Below are 22801 nucleotides of genomic sequence, written 5' to 3'. Positions count from 1 at the left end.
TTCTCAAATGTTCTGGTTTCTTCAATCTTCTATGACAGTAAACAGAATATCTTTGGGGTTGTAAAAGTGTAAAGGTCCAGTTTGTAACATTTAGGAGGACGTATTGGCAGAAATGTGAAATAACATTTATAGGTATGTTTTCATTAGTTTATAATCACCTGAATATAGGAATTGTTATGTTTTTATTATCTCAGAAGGAGCCCTTTATACAGACGCTGCGGGGCCTTCGATACAGTCTGCAGTGTTTCTACAGGAGCCCAGAAGGGACAAACCAAACACTGGCTCTAGATAGAGCTGCCACTGTAGCTTGGGCTTTGTGCTTGGAAGTGGAGGGTGAAGTGAAGGAGTTGCCATTAAATCCTACACACCGGTCCTTTAATAGAGAATATTGACAGATAATAAATAATAACAATAATGGTTTGTTCTTAATCTTTTGAGCTTAATCAAGTCTCTGAAAGTACATCCCAGTTTGGGGTTTGAGATAAGAAGGAAACAGAAGTGGTATGAGAAGCTGGAGACATGAAGTTTAAAAGACACGGGTGTTTACCAGGGCACATTTTCACATGTGGCTCATATCAGATTACAGTCTGAACAGGTCTCGGTCCTGAAGTGAACCGCATGATGAATGTCAATCTAGAGTCACATGACTTCTGATATGAGTGTTCACACTGAGGTCACACTGCACAGAATCAGACCAAAACAGAACCAAGAAGCTTGGATTGGATGTGATTTGTGCTGTTTGCACTGTCATTAAAGACCTGAGTCTCTTTGACCTGCAGTGTGAACGCAGCCTGACTCACTGGTGCAGTTTATTAAACAGCTCGCATCAAACAGGGCCGTCACAAACACAAAGAAAAGGTGCTTCCGGACCAATATCCTGTTGGTCAGACGTTGGCAGGCTTTGGGCAGTAACAGATTACATGTAACCGAGTTATGTAATCAATAAAAAAGGTAACTGTAATCCATTAAAGTTACAGGGGGGAAAGAGCTGTTATCAGATTTTAGTTAAAATGAGGATTATTAAAAATAAAGATCAATACAGCACCATGTACATGAGTCTCACATGAGGTCTGGAGTGAAACAACTGCTTATCTTACAGTCGTCAGTTCATCATCAGGACCGCTTGTGAAACAGATGCTTTCACTGAAGGGAAATTTCATCTTTATTTAGTCTATAAAGCAGAAAAAGGAACAACAACACAGCAAAGTGCCAGTTACGTCCTCCAGCTGTGAAATATGGTCTATAGGCTGCTGCCTGAATTTGCTTACTGGAAAACAAGTTTTTCTTTAAAAATCACACTGAGGAGAGGTCATATTTCATCTGTTGTCTTACACATATTCATTTTTACTTGTTTATTTGTTGTTGACGTAATCAGAAAGTACTGGAAAGTAATCTACGTTATGTTACTTGGATATGGTCAGGGGTGTTTCCAGAGGGGAGTCCCCCCATTATCCTTCCCTCTTCCACTCCACACTGTCTTTCAGAGGCCCAGTTACAGCGCTGTCATACTATCTAGGGGGCTAAATAACAGAAAAACTGTCATGCCCATTTTCAAAGAGATCGCTTGACCTCTGACCTCAGGGTATCTGAATAAAAATGGGCCCTATAGGTACCTACAAGTCTCTCCTTTGCAGACATGTTTGTGTGCAGTTTATGTGGTATAAATGTGTAATTTAATATATGTTGAATATTTCTGCACACTGGGGCCCTAACTACCCTACTTCAGACCACTGACTCACAGTCCCCCTCCTGTGCCCCTGCAGTCAAACTACAGACACTGTGACACCTATAATTAAGTTACTAACTGTATCTGAGTACATTTAGTTAGAGTAACCCTCCCGACCCGGTGTCTGCCCCCGGGCCTGTTGTTGCCTCTGTGTCTGCGCTGTTGTTTGCAGATGTTCATTAGCATTCACACCGCCGGCTCCGCCTCCTGTGCTTTGATTGGACACACTGTTACTGGAGCTGTCAGCTCGGCTCCGGGAAGGTTTCTCTCCCCTCTCTCAGTCCAGCTCTCAGCCCGACCCACCGCAGCTGCAGCCCGGCGGCAGGCTCTCTCTCTCTCCTGCCTTTGTTCGCTGGCTGTGGAGAGCACCGAGAGGAAGACAAGAGCCGCATCCATGCAGTAGCAGCACTTTTCTTTTTGGAAAATGATCATCTGTGCGAATAAAATGGAGTACCCCCTGAGAACCCAGTGCCAGCGAGTCCAGAAACAGGTAGGTTAAAAGCCCTGAACAGACGAGAAGGTTGAGGATACTTGAAGTTAGTTTTAATTAATGTTTTAAAGCTAGCGGCTAACTGCGCTGTAACGCTCATTCATTCATTATTTTATATTAAAGAAAGCCTCAGCAGCTCTCCCTCTCCGCCGGGTCGGAGGGGGTGTTTGTAAGGCTTTAAACACGACCTGTTCGTGTAGCTTACAGTCGACGAGAGAGATAAAAGGTGAGTGTTAACAGTTTGTTGGGTCTGTAAACTTTTTACCGACAGTCGGACACAAACAGCGGCTGTTAGCTAGCTAACGTTAGCGCAACTTAACTGCCGAGCTAGCTAACTCAGCTAACGGTTCAAGTTAAATCACAACTAACAAAGGCGATAAATAATAGTTTTAATGCTTTAATTTAGGGATTTAAACTGCCTCAGTCCCTCTCCACAAAGACACCCTTTTATACTCTTCGTCTCTAGTTGTTAAATGTCACGTTAAAAGTCATTTACGTGAACATAACGTCAGTAAATTGATATTAAATATGAACATAAATCTCTTTTAGCTTTAATGTCTGTGCCTGCGCTGTGATGTTAACCCCGCACACAATGTGGAGAAGACTCAGCCTTTTGTTGTCCGCTGTAAGACACTTTATCTGCGTCCACATATGTTGATATATGTTGATATATGTTGATATATGTTGATATTTCCCCCCCTCCACACACTGTTTAATGGTTTAATGCGCTCCGTTGTTGCAGCAATGAGGTGAAAGCTGTAGGTGACGATGACATCATCTGAGGATTTGGGAGAAAAGTGTCAGTGAGCTTGTTGTGTGGCTGTGAAGTAATGCAGTGAAATGCATTGAGCATTAATAAGAGATATATATATATTTATATATATAAGGACAGAGCGGTGTTAAAGGGGTTTATTCCGTGAGGACAGGTGGGGATTGTGCAGTGTTTTCCTGCCTGCGGTTCCTCTCAATGTTGGCCACTTTTATTGTGCTGTTTTTTGCTGGCTGAACTGGACTGCCAATCAAAGTTGTTTTTCTCCTCTGTCGCTGTTCATTTTGCAACAGAAGGGGGGCGCTGTCTCAAGTGCAATCCAAAAAAGACATGTTTTTTGCTGCAGATTAGAGTCCAGAAATGGAGCAAAACAGGGAGGAATGTGAGCAGCAAAGGGATTCAAAAGGGAAAAAAAAACCTCAACTCTGGTTTTAAGTGCAATTTGTGCTACTTTTCACGACCCCGCTCACTGTTTGCTCCTCGTCTTCATTGTCATTCAGCTGGCATTTTTCTTTACATGCCATTTGACTACATAATAGTCTGTTACTGTGGACAAACAATCTGTATTTGATTTGAAACCAGTGCTTTTGCAAAGGAAAACGAGCAACTACTTGAATCCCAAAGTGTTTTTAAAATTAAGATATCCACTTTGACATGACACACACACACCTGAGTAATGAATTACCCTGTTATCAGTGAAAGTCTTTTGTAACTGCGTCTCCCCCTTGTTCTACCTGCCCGCCGTGTTTTCTGACAGCTCCAATCACTCATCTTGTTGTATGTAGGCTCGGCTTTTATGTCTTTTTCTTCCCCATCCTGCAGCACAGTGTTTTGTTTGTCTTGGTTGTGTTGTATGTGTTGTCCTACCCAGCAGCTCCTTTCCCTCCCCTCTCCAAACATCTTTGGGCTGCAGCTGGTTTGTTTTTTTGCGCTACTCCCCGAGTTCAGGTTGCAGAGCCAAAATCTGCCCCGACTGTGTTTCCGGTGATGAGGTGCGGTTGGGGGGTCAAGGGAGTTAATGCCCCCAGGACGCCGGCGCATGATAAGGACGGACCCCCTTCAGGCTCAATCGGAATGCAGATTGAATGTCCTCCTCCTGTATCTGCAGCTGCCCCCCTCCTGCAGCCCACCACACACACACACACACACACACACACACACACACCTACATGAACACATGCACGTCTCATCTCAAGCTGACACATTTACCCTTGGAGGACGGCTGGCATAATTTTTCCACTTCTTTGTGTGTCATCTTAGTCCAGCCCTCTCCTTCATATTCCTGCTTGTACAGTGCTGCTGTTTAGTTTGTCAGCCCGGCTATCAAAGCCCGTCTTTGTCTCCATTTACCTTTCCTCCCCTCACTGACGTCACCCCTGTTTTTCATTTCATCCCTGCCTCTTGCTCCTCTCTGATCAATAAGCAAATGACCTCTCCTGTGTTTTTGTTTAGTTCTTTTCTTTTGAATGTCAAATGATCTGCACCTGTGAATTTTTTTCCCACAACAGGCCCACTATTTATTTCCCTATCTTTTGCTGCCAGGCCATAAGTTTGAATCCATCTTGTGATTTGAATACAGCAGCGCTCTAAAATCAACATTGCCGTCTCGCTTCTGTAACCCTCAAGCTTGTTTTTGACTGGGAAGAAATGGCATTGTTTCAAAATCAGTTGCTGCTGGGCATACTGTAAGCAGAATTAATAGGTTTATTTGCACAAAGCCTTTATGTGCTTGTTCTCTATCAGTCTGTTTTGCATCTATGTGAAACCAAAATATGCTTTGTAATACCATACACAGTCCCCTAAATGATGATTTGTTCATTTTTTTGCTTTATATATCCACCCCCACATGCTTGTTACTAGATTTTTTTTCCCTTATCATGCGGGTGTTTTTTTCATGTGGGTGGACAATAAGTAGTGTATCGCCTTATCAAAAGTAGTGCTGTGTGCAGCTTTTGTTGCTTCTTGTTTTCAGGCAGTAAAGATGAAGCAGTGTGGATGGGTTGTCTGGACATGGATGGTGTCTGGATACAGCTTTCACTTAACCCTCTTCCCAGAGTGTAAATTAGTCACAAGTATTGATTAGTTCTGATGAAAAATGTTTATTTAAATATTGTCGACACACTGAAATATAAATTATCTTTCTTGTTCAATCTGGCAACCAGGAAAAAAGACTGAAACTACCTTTTTATTTGAGTAGTTTACAATAAACGTCATCATCTTACTGTATAGTGTCTTGAACTTGAACCGTAGGTTTAGCTTAGTTTATTTTTGCTTTTGTGTTACACAGTCAGCAGACTCAGTTAAAGCCGTAGGATGTGTCATTTCCTGCTGCGCGACGGCTTACTTCAACTGTAGTTCCTGTTTCAATTTGACTTTTCAAGTCGTATTTGTCCAGACATGTTTTATGAGATTTCACAAAACACCAATTTCCTCTTTGATCATCGATGCCACTCATGGCAAATCCCATCTCCTCAGTGGTTATAAGAGTAAGTGTTGTATTCTTATTTAACTGTTCTTGTCACAGCTGTAGATTTGACAGAGGCTGAAGTCTGTCAGTTAAATGCCAACTAGCTGGTAAGGATTTAATGTGCGTGTTTTGGTGAAAATGCAGTGGGTTTATGGCCGAAATGTACAGTCCAGTAACGTCCAGTGTGGGCAGCGGAGTCACATGCAGTGTCCTGTGTGGGCGCAGGGTTCCCTGTACGATACACAAGCCTGTCATTTCAGCTTTAACAAGTGTAACAACAACAGTGAACTCTTTCTGAATTAATCCTCATGCAGAAATGTTGTTTTCCATCACACTCTGGGCAGGGAGCCTCAGCGCAGCCCCACTGAAGCCAGTAGAGGCCTTTGCCTTGCTTAGAGACACTTCAGCAGGGCTCATTGCGTCACCTGGTTGTGCATGATGTCCCACTTTGATAAGGTTTTGTCATAACATTGGTGGGATGTTAGTAGTCTTGTTTTTCATAAGTAGTGGCTTTATTTCCAGTCGGAAATGTTTTCCATACACTGTTGTTAATTAGGAAGTCTGGTAGATGAAATTTGAAAGCCAAGAACATTTATTGTTTTGGATTTGTGTTGTTTTATTGTATGCTGCGCAGTGACTCTGAAACAGTCCAAAAAAGCATATTAATTACTAGAGATACTGAAGTGATGCATCAGGCGGCTGATATTATTGGCACGTAGGCTGATAAGAACAAGAAATGTCTGTACCTCTATGCTGACAACATGTTTGAGAGCAGATTTTGAACTGAATCATTCATAATCAAATGGAAACATAACCAGTTTGTGTTGCAATCCTAGCTGAGTCAACAGTGGCAGTTTGGAAAATAAAACTATGCTATGTAGTCGACCTACAGGATAAGTCCTTGACAAGTTGTACTCGGAGCATGTTTTCTATATGGTATCCCATTCCTTTCATTGGCTGAGCCAGTTAGTGCTTGATGGAGCAGTAACCTAGATTCTGCAGCTCAGAATACTAATCAGTAGCTTTTGTGTTTGCAGAGGGATACTTGTTTGAATGTGCTCTTGTCAGTAGGTCTTTGATTGGCAGGCACCTGTGTGCTCTACGTACCCTCCAGGCCATTTCCAATGTAGTGGGTCTGTGTCCGAGGGGTTTCATTTAAGTTCACTTGCTGCTTTTTTAAATATTTTTTATTGTTTTATTTATCCTCCTGTTCCCTTTTAGATATTTTTCTCTCTTGCTTTATATAAACAATTGATTAAGGAAATATAAACATCTGATTTGAGATTTGTTTAACATGTAGTATGTTAAGATATGAGCTTGGACTCTATATAGGTCAAGAGGTGGAGCCTCTTGCAGGATCAGGAGGAAACCCTCTTCCACTGCAGGGAGAAGTGAAATACCACATGGAGCTACCAGCCAGATAAACATGTTCAGGGCTAAAATTAAGTAACATGGATCGCTATCTGTGACATAAGTTGAGGTGTGATTTGACAGGACAGTAAGAATCCTAGACAGCAGTTTGTGCTGTTAACAGTGTTTGCCAGCGTTCGTACGGTTCAAACTACAGTGAACCATTTGGCTTTGATCAGCGCTGTACACTCAGGTTTCACTTACAGGGGAGCTGAGTCCTCACTCAAGGCCGAGCTCCCGAACACCTTTTCCTAGAGGCCATTGTATGGTGGCGAGAGACGTAATAAATGGCTGAGCCTAAGAGGGCAGGCCAGCTTCCCTCTCCACATGGATCTGTTTCTCTTGGCCTCAGGCTCCTCAGCCCAGTCGCTCCAATGTTTGTGTGTTTGGTTTTGTCCACTTTTTTGCTGCTGCGGAGCTTCCCTCTTCAAGGCCTCCTAAACCTGACTTTCACATTAGTGCCTTCATCTGTGGTTCCTCCCAGCGTGTAAATCCCCTCTTCAAAGGACAACTTTGGGTGTTTTTCTTCCTGGTTTTAGCAGTTTTGGTCCACTGCATCCACTTCCAGTTCACAGAAATAGATACCTATTAATCTGTGGTGCGTTCTCAGCGTTTAATAACAACGTAGTGAAATCGTATGAAGCATCAGACCCTGCTGCGGCGAACATGAGCTGGGGTCTGTGTGCCGGTCAAGCTCCCAGCTGAGCACCGTTGTTTGCTTGTTGTATTTGCAGAAAGAATAATGTAAGGAATGCACTCACTTGCCAGTGGCGCCAATATCACAGCACCGTGGCTGCTGTTCTTCCAAGGCTGTCTCTCTTCAGCTGATTTAAGGTGTGGAACATGACTCCGGTCCAAAGCACAGTCTGAGCCATCACATGGTGTGGACACTGAAGTCCAACCTTATCTTAAACCAACCTACTTTGGCTACTAAATGAGCTCCAATAATTCAGCCCCAAATGAAAACATTTAACACCGTCACTGTGGACTCTTGGCTGCTAGTTCTGCAACTGATGTTTATTTGTTTCTCGATTCATTGGGCTGATTACTTTCTCCATTAACTGAGTCATTTCTTTATCTGTAAAATGTCCCGCAGCCAATGATGTGATGTCTTCAGTCCAAAACCCAGAGATTGTTAGTTTCTGTGATCTAATACAGAGAAAAGCAGCAAATCCTCATATTCGAGCAACTTTAACTCGTTGCATAAGAAATCGATTAAATAACTTTTCAGCTCCAGTTGTTGCTGCCTCATCATACACATGAACACAATGAAAAAACATCCTCAGCTTGTATTGCAGTGACAAAGAGCTCAGTGGTTTTGCTTTTCCAATCAGAGACCAACCATCTCCCCCCTCTCTGTCCTGGTTTCTGTAGGTGATGGTGAACGGTGAGAAGGAGCGAGTGTCGCTGCTGTTCATGAAGGCTCTGGTCAGCACGGGAAGCATAGACGCCGTATCCCAGCAGATGGCCTCTCACCCTCAGTACTTGGAGAGCTTCCTGCGCACACAGCACTACATCTTGCACATGGACGGCCCCCTACCGCTGCCATACCGCCATTACATCGCCATCATGGTCAGTGACCAGGCTGTTCTTGTTTATGAATACCCAGGATCTCACCAGTTGTCATCCTACTGCACATGCAGCTAAACAGATAGTAGTTTTGGAAGGCGTTCTCGACTCCTCAGGGATCATAACAGTATTATTCAAAATGAAAGAATAACAAGCTGTTGTTTCAGTCGGCCATTTTGCTGAATTTGTCTGCTCAACTTCCTCTCCTGTGACTTCCAGGCTGCAGCACGACATCACTGCAACTACCTGGTGTACCTTCACTCAGCCCAGTTTCTGAGGGTGGGCGGGGACCCTCTGTGGTTGCAGGGTTTGGAGGCAGCGCCCCCTCGCCTTCGTCTCCTTGACCACATCAACAGGGTGCTGGCCCACCAACCCTGGCTCATTGCCTGCTCACACATCCAGGTACAGCGAAGCAAAACACAGATGAACCAAACATAACGATAATAACCGATTATCACATACAGATAATACAGAAATATTTATTGTCTTTAGATCACTCATAATACATATTTGTACTCGTCTGACCCTGAGCTCTTGTCTCTGTTTCCTGCAGACTCTGCTGAAGACGGGTGAGCAGTGCTGGTCTTTGGCTGAGCTGGTGCAGGCCGTGGTGATCCTGGCCCACTGCCACTCCCTCTGCAGCTTTGTGTTTGGATGCGACACAGACTCAGAGTTTGTCCCGCTCTCCAAATCTCCTAACGGTACCCCGCCGACCTTCTGCCCCTTTGATGCTGCCAACGGCAACACCAACGTGCCTCAGCCACTCGCCACTCCCACCGAACACATAACACGCCGACGGGTAACAAATCAGACTTGTATTTTGTTAAAATAAAAGTCACAGTCCTCTCGTCTTTTAAACATTTGTAATGCTAAGAAACCTCCAAAGTGAAATGGATGTTTTATGGTTAATTAAATACTATTTTAAATAAAATAAGGTTTTATAATTACAAAGATTACAAAATGATTAATTTTATTATAGTTTAATTTGTAGAATTACATTTAATTACAATTAATACATTATAATTATTTATTTTTTTTTTTTTTTTTTAACCAAAGATGCTCAATTTACAAAGATAAAAAACAAAGAAAAGCACCAAATTCTCACATTTTACTTTTAAAGTGATGAATTGATTATAAAAATGATTCATGGTTAGTTTTGAGACGTTTATCAGTTAATTAATTGATAATTCCTGTGTGATTTCTTGGAGACATTTCAGGAGGATTTTATCATTTAGGGAAATGAGAATATGACGTTTATGTAGACACAGTAAACATGATTTCTTCCATAAAAGATAATAAAGATCAAATAAACCATCATGTGTCTGCATTAAATACTAACTGACGTGTGAGATGAAGGTGGGAGATTGTTTCTCGTCGCTCTGCAGTAGGTTGTGTCTGTTCTTTGTGAGATACTTCATCAGTACCTCTCCTGGCCTTTCTGTTCACAGTCTCTGGACTCCAGCTGTGACATAGTGTGTCTAAAGGAGAGGATTCAGAAGTCCCAGGAGGAGCGCGAGAAAAGAGAAGAGCGTCTGCTGCAGACCCAAACACACCAGCAAACGGGTAACCTACTTGGCACATAATACGCAGACATGCACACAAACAAACTGTACAGTTGTTCCCACTCACATCTGATCGTTATCTCGAGCATTAAATTTAGGTCACATGGTGTGAAACTTGAGCAATTACCACACTTATTGACGCACTCTCTCTCTCTCTCCCTCTCTCTCTCTGCCTCCTTTCCACCTCCTTTGCTGTCATCGTGTCTGTTTTTAGATATGGAAGAAGAGGAGGAGATAATTTTCTTCGCAGACCCCACGCGTTTTATCACAGACCCTGACTTCTGCTATCAGGAGTTTGCTCGAAGGGAGGAGGACCACTTTCAAGTATTTAGAGTTCAGGTGAGGATGTCAGTACATCTGTATGTGTTGCTGCCGGAGGAAATACTGGTAATGGGACACCTCAAATAGCTTAACACAGTTTTAAATCAATACTCTTGATGTCTGTATTAGATTGTAACCTTCCCACTTCAGGCCACTAAAAACCATTAAAATAAATACAATTCTTTGGTTGAACTGGTCACAAATGGAATTCACTGCTGTACTTTAATATTTGATGAGTTAATTGTGACTGCGTATCCAAACCCTACAACACTGACTGTGAGGATGTGTTGTATTTGCTCTGCAGGACTATTCATGGGAGGACCACGGCTTCTCCTTAGTCAACAGGTTGTATTCGGACATCGGGCACCTCTTGGACGACCGGTTCAGGAGTGTGACCACTCTCCCCTCGCTGCACAGCCCCGACTTGAAGAGGTCGATCTGGAATTACATCCATTGTGTGTTAGGAATACGGTGAGCGACTATACCTTCTTTATTTTACTCCTATAAGAGCCCTACTTCTCTTTGTGTTTGGTAGATAAATAAATGTTTCTTTGTGGTCACAGGTATGATGATTACGATTACGGAGAAGTGAACCAGTTGCTGGAGCGGGATTTGAAACTGTACATCAAGGCTGTGGCCTGTTTTCCCGATGCCACCAAAACTCCAGTGTGTCCTCTGAGCTGGGCTCCACTTAAGACTTCAGAACGGGTAAGAAGACCTTCACGTTCCACTGGTTAACCTTCAATCCTCTCTCGGCAGTCTGAATCATTTCTTTTATTTCCTTTCCCTCAGATACACGTGAATTTACTAATCATGGAGGCCCGCCTACAGGCTGAGTTGCTATACGCTCTGAGAGCCATCACTCAGTACATGATTGCCTAAGTGCTCGGAGAGGCACAAAGCTAAAACTTTCCGCCGGTACAGAGAGACCCAGAGACGCAAGGATGAAGAAATCTCAACAGCAGATGGTGACGTGGGACAAGAGCGACACTCTTAAGGACACAGAGCTCCGTCGTTTTGTAGCTGTGCCTCATGAATGTGCTTTTCTTTTTCTCAGATTTAATGTATTTATACCAGTGTGCCACACCTCCTCGCCCCTTCTGCAGATTATTTCTTTGTGAAGTCCTTTCATCAAACATCTCGGCTCTCAAAGGTTATGTGCAATTATTACTAGGGTTGTTTTAATTTTTACCTGTTGTTTTTTGTTCCAGCTCAGTCTGTGAGAAACTGCTTGTTTGTAGCAGTGTGTTACAGTGGCTAATACTCTCCTTTTTAGTTTGATCAGTCTCCTTTTGTATTAACTATGCTTTCCCAAAAAAAAAAGAAAAATCTTTTTGTACAAGTTGAATGTTAACGGGAGACCAGGGCCTTTTGTTGTTTTTGTTTTTTTGGACAATCCTTGTCAGTGTTGGAGGAGGACATTAAGTGGACCGTGAAGGACGTCAGTTTTTCTCTCCCTAACATTTCGTATTAATGCTGGTCAAGAACAAACACAACAGTGACACTGCTGGAAGTTATCACATCACTATAGTTTCTTTTAATAAGCACTTTTTTAAACTTTATATATTTATAACGCAAGGTAGCTCATTAGTAGACATTGAGCCGCACAGTGTGGGGTCTGACGCCTTTCTTCTCCACTGTACAACATGTAATGAAGATTTTTAGACTGGTTGTCTTCAAGCTTTCAGACTTTGCTTTTGTTCTCAACCCCAGATTTGCGAGTGAAGTGATTTGATCCAAAACATGCCAGTGAATTACTGAAAAGGATTTTGAAGGTAATGATGTTCGCAAAATGCCAAATTTACACCTGATGTTAAGAAAAATTTGTATCTAAAGAGGTCAGTGAGCTCTTTCCTACGGTGAAGATGAAGCTGAGCCATTTGCTGAACGATTATTTTGTTATTTGTACTGACGAGCTTCAGAAATGATCAAATCAGAGACTGAATTTCAGACCAACGGTCGTTAAAAAACTCAACTGTTCACACAAGTGAAGTGATGAATTGGAAAGATGAAAAACACCCTGAAGTAGATCTGTACTGGTCATGAGTTGAGGTTGGGTTCAGATTTTCTTTTTGCTCAAAGCTTTGTGTTAAAGCTTTTTTTGTGAGCTGTATCAAAGCTGATTATCAAGTCAAAATCCATGGTACAATTTACGAAGCAGAACAATGTGCAAACTAGTTGTTAAAACTCTTGTATCTTTTTTTTTTTGTTTTTCATTTTTATTTTTACAGTTTTTGTAAACTCTAGAGTACTTTTTTTTGTGTTGTTTCTGGGTGTGACGGTAGGACCTGCTTGTTGTGCTGCAGCCTGGGTAGACGTAGAGGTGTGACAGACTGTTTAGAGTTAGACATTAGTAACTGCAGGATGTAGAAAAGAAACAAAAGTGCATATCGACAAAAGCAAAAGCGCTGTTAACACAGGTGCCTTCAGGCTAAAACTGGAGTGCTGCTGAAGTGGAGGGATGTGACTACTGGAGGCTGAATGTGGGCTTCACTTGCAGCTGGGAAACACCCCCGACTGACAACTCTAAAACTTGTGGCTTTTCCCGCATGAATGGGAACCGTTATTTCTTGGTGTCGGTCAGCACCGTTTCTGATGAATATTACGGCTGTGAGTGCCCGTGTTCTCTATCAGACACCTTCTACGAGCCCCAGCAACACAGCAAGAGCCTTTGACACAGATGGATGTTTAAAAAATGTTCAACTTGAGCTGATTTTAAAAAAAAGGACAATTATTTAAAATAAAAAACAACCTTAAAAAAAAGAACAAGTGAAAAGACAAAAAAATGTTTTTTTGAAAATGTGAAGAAATGTTTTCTATAAAGATGTTATATGAAAATAAGATCCGGCTACTGTTGTGTTTCACTTTGTTCCACAGGATGTCTCAAAGAACCTGAACTTACCTGATCACCTTTGTCTCCCTCTGATTATAGACTCCAGTTTCAGTTAATTGACTACATGAAAATTACATGGAAATGTGAATTAGCTCATCAGTTCAACTGGCCTCCAAGGCAGGATTGACACAGGGTGAAACAGGAAATATAGTTGCAGTTCTAAGGTGATTTTAAAATGTATCTCAATCATGTTTGAAGGCTGAAAGCTGATTTCAAACCCTAGAATGAAATGAAACCTGTAGCTGCCAGCGAGGGAAGAAATTTAATTAAAGGACAGGTTCACATTTTTTCACGTCTGTTTTAAGCGCACACTCCCTTAATTAATAATTGTCCATGTTGACAGTGAAGAGACGCTTTCCTAATGTAATTTAAATCCACAGTCTTAATTCTGTTTATTCTCAAGTCAAATCAAACAGACTTCAACTGTCTGTGATATCAAGAGGTTTCTTTCAAAAGTCTTTTTAATGCAAAACTTTGTCTTTTTGTTTCCTTGGACAGCTTTTTGTGGCTGAGCTGTGGTGGAGGGATAGTAAACCATAAGTTAAACTGTTATAGGTTCGGTAGAACTTTGAGAACTGTGGATTTTGTGTCCATCACTTGCACTGGAATCACATTAGGAAGCGATCTCGTCACATCCAGTGTGGAGAAGAGGAAAGATTAGTGTCCAAAAATACACATCGGCATGGGATTGTTATTTATAGACAGATAGAAAAGTGAACCGATCCTTTAAAAACACACCGTGATTGGTAAAATACATGGTGGGATTTATTACAGAGCAAAAACTAAATAATGTATAGAATTGTTATGGTCTGTACAGCACACATGTAGCAGGTAGGAAACTTAACAAAGGAATCACTTTTATATGAGATCATTATTACTCTGTCTCATTCACCAACAGTATATTGTGATGTACATTTATATCTGCCACTACATGTAGGTACAGGATCTCTGGTAGGAGTAGTTGTATAACTGGACAACAGCATCCCCTAGTGGCAGACCTGCACAACTGACAGTCTGACTTAAAAGAAACTTGTTCCAGAATAAATGAAAGTCACAAAGTTTGCACCAACACTTCAGACAAAGTGGGTTAAACAGTTTATTGAATTTATTTCTGCTGTTCAGAACTGTTTGTCATCTCTGGCTGACTTTACAATGTGTAAAGAAAGAAAAAGACTGAAGGGGTGAAAGGGGGGGAGTTTTTCTATCAACATTAATCAAAAATCATAAACATAATTGGCTTATGCACAACTCATCATAACCTGTCAACCCCACCCGCCCCTATGGGAAAATTAGTAAGTAAAAAAAATAAAATAAAAAACCCACCCTCGCTGAATACTAAAATGTTGCATCAAATGGGGCAATTTAAAATTTAAAAACAAACATACAGGGACTAATTGCTAGTTTAAAGAAAACAATATGTAGATAGTTGTAATTACATAGAGGGGGAGATACAAGGGAAGTAATAACACCACACCTGCCCTTTTCTTTTAGGAGGCAACAGTAAACTAGAGACATCAAGTCTGGTGCAGCAGGTTCTCACAAACCGACCACCACTCCTCCTCTTACATGCTGCTGTGCATCCTAACAACTGTTCATAACATCTCCAACACCTGGACATTAGTTCAGAGGGACTGGGGGATTTGTTGCATATACAACTTTCCTAAAAATTATTACGTTATGATTTAAAATAATAAGAAAATCATGCATTTTCAACGAGCTGGTCTTCAGTTTCCAGAATTACTTAAGTGACCAGTTTGGGAAGGGGGGTCATATACATATATACATATATATGTGTATGTATGTATGTATATATATATATATATATATATATGAACATAAAAACAAAGAGGGGTAAGGACTGTGGATTGATAACACCAAATCAAGATCCTTGTGCCGTATACAGAAAATTCAAAAAGGTCCTGATATGCACCCATTGTATCATGGCGTACAGGATACGTCACAAATGACATCTAGCACCATTCGAAAAGAGAAAAAAAAACATCTGTGGAACAAAAAGAAGAAGTAGTAGAAGAGTGCTTTACAAATCAGAGACTAACATATCGACATAACTACAGTGAAATGATGAATATTAGGATTTTAAACTGCAGGGATGTTATTTCTGATCACAAAAACGTTGACGGTTATAAACAAAGAAATTAAATACAAACACAAAACACAAAATTTTAAAGGGGGGGTAGATGACAAAATAAAGTCCATCTTGCTACAGAGTAACATCATGCTATAGTGTTTTAAATATTGGCAGTCAAAAAAAAAATAAACTAAGGGAAAGGCTAGTACTGATATACATGGCTGGAGAGCTAGAATACATTTCTCTAACAAAGGGAAGTCAAATTTGAGATCAACTCGACAGAAACGTGTCCAGGAAAACAAAACAAAGACGTAATGTTGATGGTTTCCAGTCTGTAGTAACAGAGAAAATGTGTAGAATAAATATACTTTTTTGCTGTTGTTTGTTTCGTGATCTGATAACGTCTGAGCAGAATTGTTTTCCCGTCGGTTTTCTTGCGAGCAACCCTGAGAGGTAACGGTTGTATTAGTCTCGTTTTGAGATGAGAATTCTGGCGGCATGTTGAAAAGTGGGACAGTGAAGGTTTCTCTTTCCATTGTGCCACATTTCAGCGCTGATCTTTTTAAACTTGGATTCACAACTAATGCAGAAGATAATGAGGCAGATCATTGGGAATTTGAGTTCAAACGGTCAAGTATAGATGCACTTTGCATCGCTCGTCTTTCAAAGTCAGATTTCATGTTACAGGCATCATTTGCAAAGCTTATGTACACCGAGATACTGTGTCAGGCCCAAGCGCTCCCTAAATGCCATGCAAATGCAAATATTAGTGTTCCTTTGGTTATGTAAAAAAATCTACATGCATCTCATCCTTTACAAAAATAAAAGTATAGAAAATTACCGTTAGAAATTATCTGAAAATGCTTCTTCCAATGTAAAAAAACATCACTTGTCATTAGTAATATATTCATATGTATTAATATCTCATTTATTACCTCCATCTAAATTGTATATTAAAACTATAATCAAATATATTCTTTTTTTTTTGTACTTCTCACACAGTGAATTAATTCCTTGAACTGAATAATTGAAGTACTGAATATATAAAAGTGTGAGAGGATATTCTGACACCCGCAGCCCCCCTCGAACCCCCCCGACAAGATATCAGGAAAATGTTAAATAGCAAAACCCTTCAAGAAGTGATTTTTTCTTTTTCAGATTTCCTTCAAGATTTCATCTAGTTCTCCTGATAAATCTGCATAGCGTGTCGTTGTGTACGTGTGCAACGTGTACATTCAAATTGTTGTTTTCTTTACAGGATTTAAACTCTTTTTATGAAATGGTAAAACCTAATGTGGATGTATTCTCCTCGTTCTGGGTCCCCGTGTCGCAGGAACCTAAGTGCTTTGAAAACGCACAGGCTCGATGAAAAGAACAGTTAGACCATTTGACAATGGAGGCATACTGCTGTCTGAGACAATATAATACTTGGCCAACCAATCACTTGTTGGCAAATAAATTTACCCTTGAATGCCCTGTGTAATAAATTCACAAATCACATTTCTTCATCTTGTTAGTTTAACTGCACATCAGGGATTTCTAAAAAAAAAAAAAAACAACAACAACAAACACACACCCTCTAACTGACATCTACCTTAACACCAAAAATGCCAAACTGCAAATACATACCCTCTTAACTGTTGAATCACCAAATTTCATTGGAGAAAAAAAACTGCGTTATCTTTTTTCTTTTTCCTCTAAAGTGAGAAATCTTAAAATCAAACATGTTACTGTAGTCCGAGGACACAATTGGGGGAGATGTGTAGCCAATGCTGAATCTTTTTATACCTCCAGTCGTCCGGTCTTTATCTTCCACCTGTTCACAATCCTCAACGTTTTCTCCGACTCCTGCGATGAAGCCCTTTTTGTCGTGGTGCGGCAGAGTTGGGGGCACCTTTATTCAGAAGATCAAACAGCATTTGGTCTGGCAAGTTCATGCGAGGCAAGTGTCAGAGGAAAACTGGCCATTTCTCCAAAAACACACAGTCCATTGAGTCTTCAATACCAAAGCCATTGAGTACCGTATCCACCCTAAAGCTATTCTGGTGTAACTGAAATATAAACTCCCAGCAGAGGGAAGTTAATGATTTGTCTTTTCACTCTAAAAACTTTATGTCACACGTTTTTAAAAATCATCAGTTCAGATTAAAAGAAAGAAAAAAAACGGCTAGCAGCCAAATCGTTGCAAGTGTTATTTTTTTTTTTTCAAAAAACAAAAAGGGAGAAAAATTGTGCATAGTAGCCTGAATCTCCTCCCTGTCCTCTGCATGTCTTGGCACATGACATGGGTGAGGTCTGGTTTTGTCTTTAAAGTGAAGCATCGTATTTGAAAATAGTATCTCCAGCCAGCAGGGAGGAGTAATGCACCGGTCGCTTTATCGTTCTGTGAGGTTATCTTGATTGGTGATCAGTTCCTGCAAGACAAGAAGATATAAAGTTCATTTGTGTTGTTGTTTACTAGCTCATTAACACAGGTTATGTAAGTGATTAGGTCATACATTGGCATCAATGTACACATACACACAATCCATGTGCAGTGCTGTGCATGGACTGTAGAACTAAATCAATCAGCAACAATTTTTGAATAATCTCTTAAACTATCAATTGTTCAGCAAATTGATTGTTTGGTCTAAAAAATGACAGAAAACAGTAAAAGAAAAAAATGCTCATCAGGACCCAACGTGACGTCTTCAAATGTCTTATTTTGTCCCACAAACAGTCTAAAACCAAAATATATTTAATTTACAACTATATAAAAAAGAGAAAGGAATCAAATTCTCACATTTAACAAATGTTTCACTTTTTCATCAAAATGATTGAAAATGAATGAAAATCAATCAACTAATCAATTAACAATTGTCTATTGAGACAAAACATGTTCTTATTCCACCGACCTGAATGTGAGGATTTGCTAATATTTTACTTTATGTTTGTCAGTTGAATACAATAACAGACATTTCAAGTTGTCACCTTAGAAACGTTTCCCAATTGATCAATAACGTCAGTGTACCTGGCTAACTGCGTGTGGTCAGCGGAGGAATTAGCTGGGTACCCAGCTGTGAGCGGAGCCCTGTGTGGTGGCTGGGCCTGCATAGCCTTGGCCTCCAGGCAGTATGGGGTCAAAGTTGAAGTCAATGCCATCTCCGTCCATGAGGTCACTGTTGATGATGTAGTCCACGTCACAATCCAGGTTTTCGGTGAACATGTCAATGTCCAAGTCTGTGGGCAGTCGGTCCTGACCGGTCGGGAAGCAGGACGGAGCTCCGAACTGACTCATCCCCTGCAGGCTCACGCTGGGATTGGCTGAGGCGACGTGGTGAGAGCCCACCGCTGGCACCGTGGCATGCTGGGCCTTGAGAGCAGAGAGCTGTGATGGGTCCTGAGACATACCTGAGAGGATCATCCCCAACCCCATCTGAGAGTGATGCTGGTGTTGTTGCTGCGGCTGCTGTTGCTGCTGCTGGTGCGGCTGCTGCTGGTGAAGGTGATGCTGCTGCAGCGCCATCGGTGCCACCGTGTTCGGCTCCAGTCCTTTACCCAACAGCAGCTGATTGGGTTTGGACCTCACACCCACCACGGACGTGCCCATGCCCATCATGCCCACCCCTCCAGGACTGGGCATGAGGGGATCCACCTGGGTCATCATGACGTCGCTCGGAGGAGGGGAGTCGGAGGTGAGCAGCGCCTCCAGGCTGGAAGGCACGTGGGTGCTGTAATGGCCGCTCCCACGAGAGCCGGAGCCGGACATGGGGTTGAAGAGGGAGTTGCTGAAGGTCGACGGCTCTTTGCTGCTGGGACCACACTGAGAGATGGAGGCCTGGGTCCCGGTGTGAGCGGGGGCCTGCGGGAGGTTGGATGACTGCAGCTGGTGGAAGGAGGAGAAGCTGGAGCCGCGAGGCAGCAGAGTGGAGGCGGAGGGTAGCGGAGTGGGAGGTGCAGGTGGGGCTGTACTGGGACTGGCCCCTCCCTGCTGCCCCGTCATCAATGTAAGGCCGTCGATCAGATCCAGCTCCTCCATGAGTGTCTCGGTGAGGGTGGGGGTCAAGCTGCTGGCAGTGTATCTCCCCAGCAGTGAGTCCTCGGGCAGGTTGTCATCGTCCTCCTGTCCAGGGGCGATGGGGGACAGGCGTCCACTCAGAGTGCTGGCGTTGGAGCTCGTGCGTGGGCGGAACGTGGTCCACATGTCGGTGTCATCCAGGCTGCCGCGGGACGAGGGGCTGCTGCTGTTAACCCCCCATTTGGGAAACTGCTGGGACGAATTTGGGCTGTCTGCGCCCGCTGAGCCCGTGCTGCCGTCACCCTGCACCCCTCCAGCGCCCGCCAGGCCGGCTGCTCCCGCCTGCTTCTTGGTCTGCTTGGCCCTCATGCGGCTCTTCAGCAGTTTGCTGCTGTTGTCCATGGAGGCAGCCCGGCGGCGAGGAGCTTTCCCGGTCTTCCCTCCTTCCGGGTTGAGCATCCACCAGGAGCTCTTGCCTGTGGACTCATTGTGAACCCTCAGGAACTTGTTGTGGAGTGATAAATTGTGGCGAATTGAATTCTGAAGGAAACAGAGTAAGATCATTTAATTATGAGAAATGTAAATTATGCAGATTAAAAGTGGATTTATTTTTATTATTAATCACTAACAGTAAATAATGTGTCACTGCCAACGTTTAAATTATCCTACTGAGACTAAAGCACCTGGAAATAGGTCAAAGGATACTTCTGTGGGCTCACGTGACAAATAACAGAATAAAAAAATAATAATCTTAATTCAGTATATATTATTTTCCTTTGCCTGTTTTAATATTTTTAAAAGGGTCAAAACTTATAGACAAATTCAAACTGTTGATGGTCGTAAGTAGTTATTTATTCACTTTGTTTCAAAGAGTTACAAACCAGAAAAGGTTGGCGAACACTGAACTAATACTACAAAAGTATTTACTAACTCAGATTTATCACAGATCTTAACTGTCCTGCAACAGGAAATTATCTTTACAACAAGTAAAGTTAATAAATCATTGTCTGCTGATTGATTAACATCTCATCATCAGTCAATGTGAACATCAGATTCTTTACACCTAAAATAATAAGTAATAAGTTCCTCTGATTGCTGTGATATTTTCTTCTGTGGCCTAACATGAACTGTTGAGCTCTAAATCTACATTATATAATATATATATAATATATATAAATATATATATATACACACTACACAAAAGTTCACTCACCTTCCAGCCGGCTGAGCTGTTGCTGTCTCCTTTGTCTCTGAAGTAAGGCACTGTTTTCACCATCCACTCGTAGATCTGCGCCAGTGTCAGTCTCTTCTCAGGTGAGTTTTCGATGGCCTGACTAATCAGATCAGCGTAGCTCTGGTTCCCCCACGCGTTGCGCCTGGATGATCCTTTGCGGGGCGTCGCTCCGGCTCCGCCCACGCCGGCCCCGACCCCACCCTCGGCCGCCGCAGCAGCCTTCTCTGGCTCGGACGTGATTTGCTGCGGCTCGGGCTTGTCCTCGTCGGCGGGCGGGGTCCCGGCGGCGGACTCGGTGCCATCCGCGCCCTCCGGTTTGACAACCGAGATGTCCGGTCTCGGCAGGGGCCACGTGCAGGAGCGGGGTCTGCTCTGAGGCTCGAAATCTGGGTCAATGGGGGGCACAGACGACTCCTCCATGGCGGTCCTCTGAACGTCCACTCAACCAAAGAAAATATGGGACCTCTTAAAACATCTACCTTTAAATTTTAAAGGTAACTTTGAGCGAGTGAGGCGTTAAAAAAAAACCCCAAAACAACAAGTTACTGACACAAAAACAATATGGTTGACCCACCGCGGGGGTGTAAACAGAGGGGCCTGGAGAGGAGACGTAATAATCTGGACACACCAATAGCCTCGGTTAATCCTCAGATTGGAGATTAGGGAACCCAAATAATCTCCTTAATAGTAACTATCATAAACCTTCCGATTTATATAGAATGAAGGAGGGCTGGGAGGAGAGTCCCTTTGTTTGAATGAAATAAAAACAAAGAGTGAGTGGCAATGAGCACCAAAACATCTGGATCTACAGAGGTTCTGGCTCACCTGGACATGAATGATAAAAACTCAAAGGTATACGGACACAAAATAAAGACATTCCTGTTTAACAAACAATATCAGTCTAATGTTGTAAAAGGTGTAAGACAATTTAAGGCAATGTGTCTGAGAATAAATCTAAATTAAAGGTTAATTCGTACCAAACGTGTCCAATGAATCATTATGTAAAACAGTCAAACTGGGGATTTGTTTTACTGTAAAGCTATGAAGACTACAAACAGGGATTAGCTGTCTACTGTTACAAAGGATCTACTCAGGAGAGCCCCTGTCCGTCTACACTTGTAAACAACGTGATGTCTGGGAGCTCCACAAGCCAAACAACTCGACCCAAAGTTTAAAAAAAACAACACAAAGGTCCCTCAAACAGTCACAACACAGTCCGGATAAACGAAAGCAAAGTGTGGAAACAGAAGATTGTCCCAGCAACGGGTTTATTCGCCCCCAAAAACAAAGTATAAACTGAGTGTGGAGACGTTGTCCGGGTCCCTTTGGCCTGTTTAAAGCCGCTGTGACTGAACCAGAGGAAGGTCGGGTGAGGAGGAAGAGGAGGAGGAGGAGGAGGCAGAGTGGGTTCAAGTGTTAAATAGTGTTTAAGTTCATTAATAAAAAAAAAAACGTAGAAAAACAAAGTCTAAAGATGAGAGAAATGTACGTGAGAAAAGGTCCGTGTTGCCTTCAGGTCTGCACGATCCGCCACATTGCGGCCAGGCGCATGTCACCATCTGCCATGTTTCTCCACACTGCTGCCGCGGCACACGATGCTCGGAGAGGCGGCTATAAAACCCCCTCGACCGGGGCCCGGAGCTCGGACGATCCCCGCCGGTGGGTCTCGGTAAACTAAGTACAAAAACGATTTCCCGGGTGTTGTGTGAAGTTGTGTGGTTTCGGAGGTCTGTCGGTCTCCCACTCGCCGCACTTTGAAAACAGCACGATAGCCTCCGTAACGTTAGCTGGTTAAGCTCCTGCTACTCCAGAGTTTACAATCCGGGGAAAAGTCCGTGAAATGCCTCCGGTAACTTCCACCAAGTAGCGGCTTTTATTCAGAGACGACTTTTGTAAAAGTTCCTGTCGGTGTGTCTGTCCAAATATCAGCTCCTTCACTGTCTTTTTGACTTGTTTTGTTTTGTTTTGTTTTGACTCGAGGCGAAGACTCCCTTCTGACGTCTGTTTACCACTGTCAAGCAACGCGTTCTGCGCCTGCGCGGAGTGGCCTTCTGGGAAACCGAGTCGTTCATCTGACAGCACAGGCGTAAACAGCAGCTAAAGGGGGGCGACATGTACTTGTAATGGTGCATTATGTAACAGTGTGTGTGAAAGTGTGTTAAGTCCCAGATACACTTTTTAAGGTATCAGAGATAATTAGAGCACTGATACTAGTAATAGACTACAACTACTTAAACTACAAAACAACATGTGTCAAGAATTAATTACAACAAT

At 42.5% G+C, this 22801-nt stretch overlaps 2 protein-coding genes across 3 annotated transcripts; one reads left to right on the top strand and one right to left on the bottom strand.

Annotated features, from left to right (window-relative positions):
• The first annotated feature begins 1990 nt into the window (after positions 1 to 1990).
• sesn4 (sestrin 4) lies at positions 1991 to 13155 on the top strand. Of its 2 annotated transcripts, none has more exons than XM_051419149.1 (9): positions 1991 to 2216; positions 8237 to 8434; positions 8651 to 8833; positions 8985 to 9230; positions 9880 to 9994; positions 10208 to 10332; positions 10619 to 10785; positions 10878 to 11022; positions 11107 to 13155. In XM_051419149.1, exons 1-9 carry the CDS (start codon positions 2151 to 2153, stop codon positions 11194 to 11196), a joined length of 1335 nt encoding a protein of 444 aa, XP_051275109.1. In that variant the 5' UTR covers positions 1991 to 2150; the 3' UTR covers positions 11197 to 13155. The 2 variants fall into 2 exon arrangements, with proteins under 2 accessions (XP_051275109.1, XP_051275111.1); XM_051419151.1 differs by lacking the exon at positions 1991 to 2216 and adding an exon at positions 5309 to 5471.
• Positions 13156 to 14290: 1135 nt separating this feature from the next.
• Positions 14291 to 22545, bottom strand: foxo4 (forkhead box O4). Its single transcript, XM_051419148.1, has 3 exons — positions 20507 to 22545; positions 18307 to 19833; positions 14291 to 17710 (listed from the first exon to the last, which is right to left on the bottom strand). Exons 1-2 carry the CDS (start codon positions 20945 to 20947, stop codon positions 18337 to 18339), a joined length of 1938 nt encoding a protein of 645 aa, XP_051275108.1. The 5' UTR covers positions 20948 to 22545; the 3' UTR covers positions 14291 to 17710; positions 18307 to 18336.
• Between the last annotated feature and the right edge of the window lie 256 nt (positions 22546 to 22801).

The sequence above is a fragment of the Dicentrarchus labrax genome, unplaced genomic scaffold (assembly GCF_905237075.1).
Source record: "Dicentrarchus labrax unplaced genomic scaffold, dlabrax2021, whole genome shotgun sequence".
In the NCBI taxonomy this organism is placed as follows: domain Eukaryota; kingdom Metazoa; phylum Chordata; class Actinopteri; family Moronidae; genus Dicentrarchus; species Dicentrarchus labrax.
This window is presented reverse-complemented; position numbering and strand designations above follow the sequence as displayed.

Coding starts and splice junctions, on each gene's coding strand:
- sesn4 (XM_051419149.1), top strand. CDS start 2,151: ATGATCATCTGTGCGAATAAAATGGAGTACCCCCTGAGAACCCAGTGC. Junction 8,834..8,984: donor TTGCCTGCTCACACATCCAG/GTACAGCGAAGC, acceptor TGTTTCCTGCAG/ACTCTGCTGAAGACGGGTGA. Junction 10,333..10,618: donor TTCAAGTATTTAGAGTTCAG/GTGAGGATGTCA, acceptor TTTGCTCTGCAG/GACTATTCATGGGAGGACCA.
- foxo4 (XM_051419148.1), bottom strand. CDS start 20,947: ATGGAGGAGTCGTCTGTGCCCCCCATTGACCCAGATTTCGAGCCTCAG. Junction 19,834..20,506: donor ACAGCTCAGCCGGCTGGAAG/GTGAGTGAACTT, acceptor TGTTTCCTTCAG/AATTCAATTCGCCACAATTT.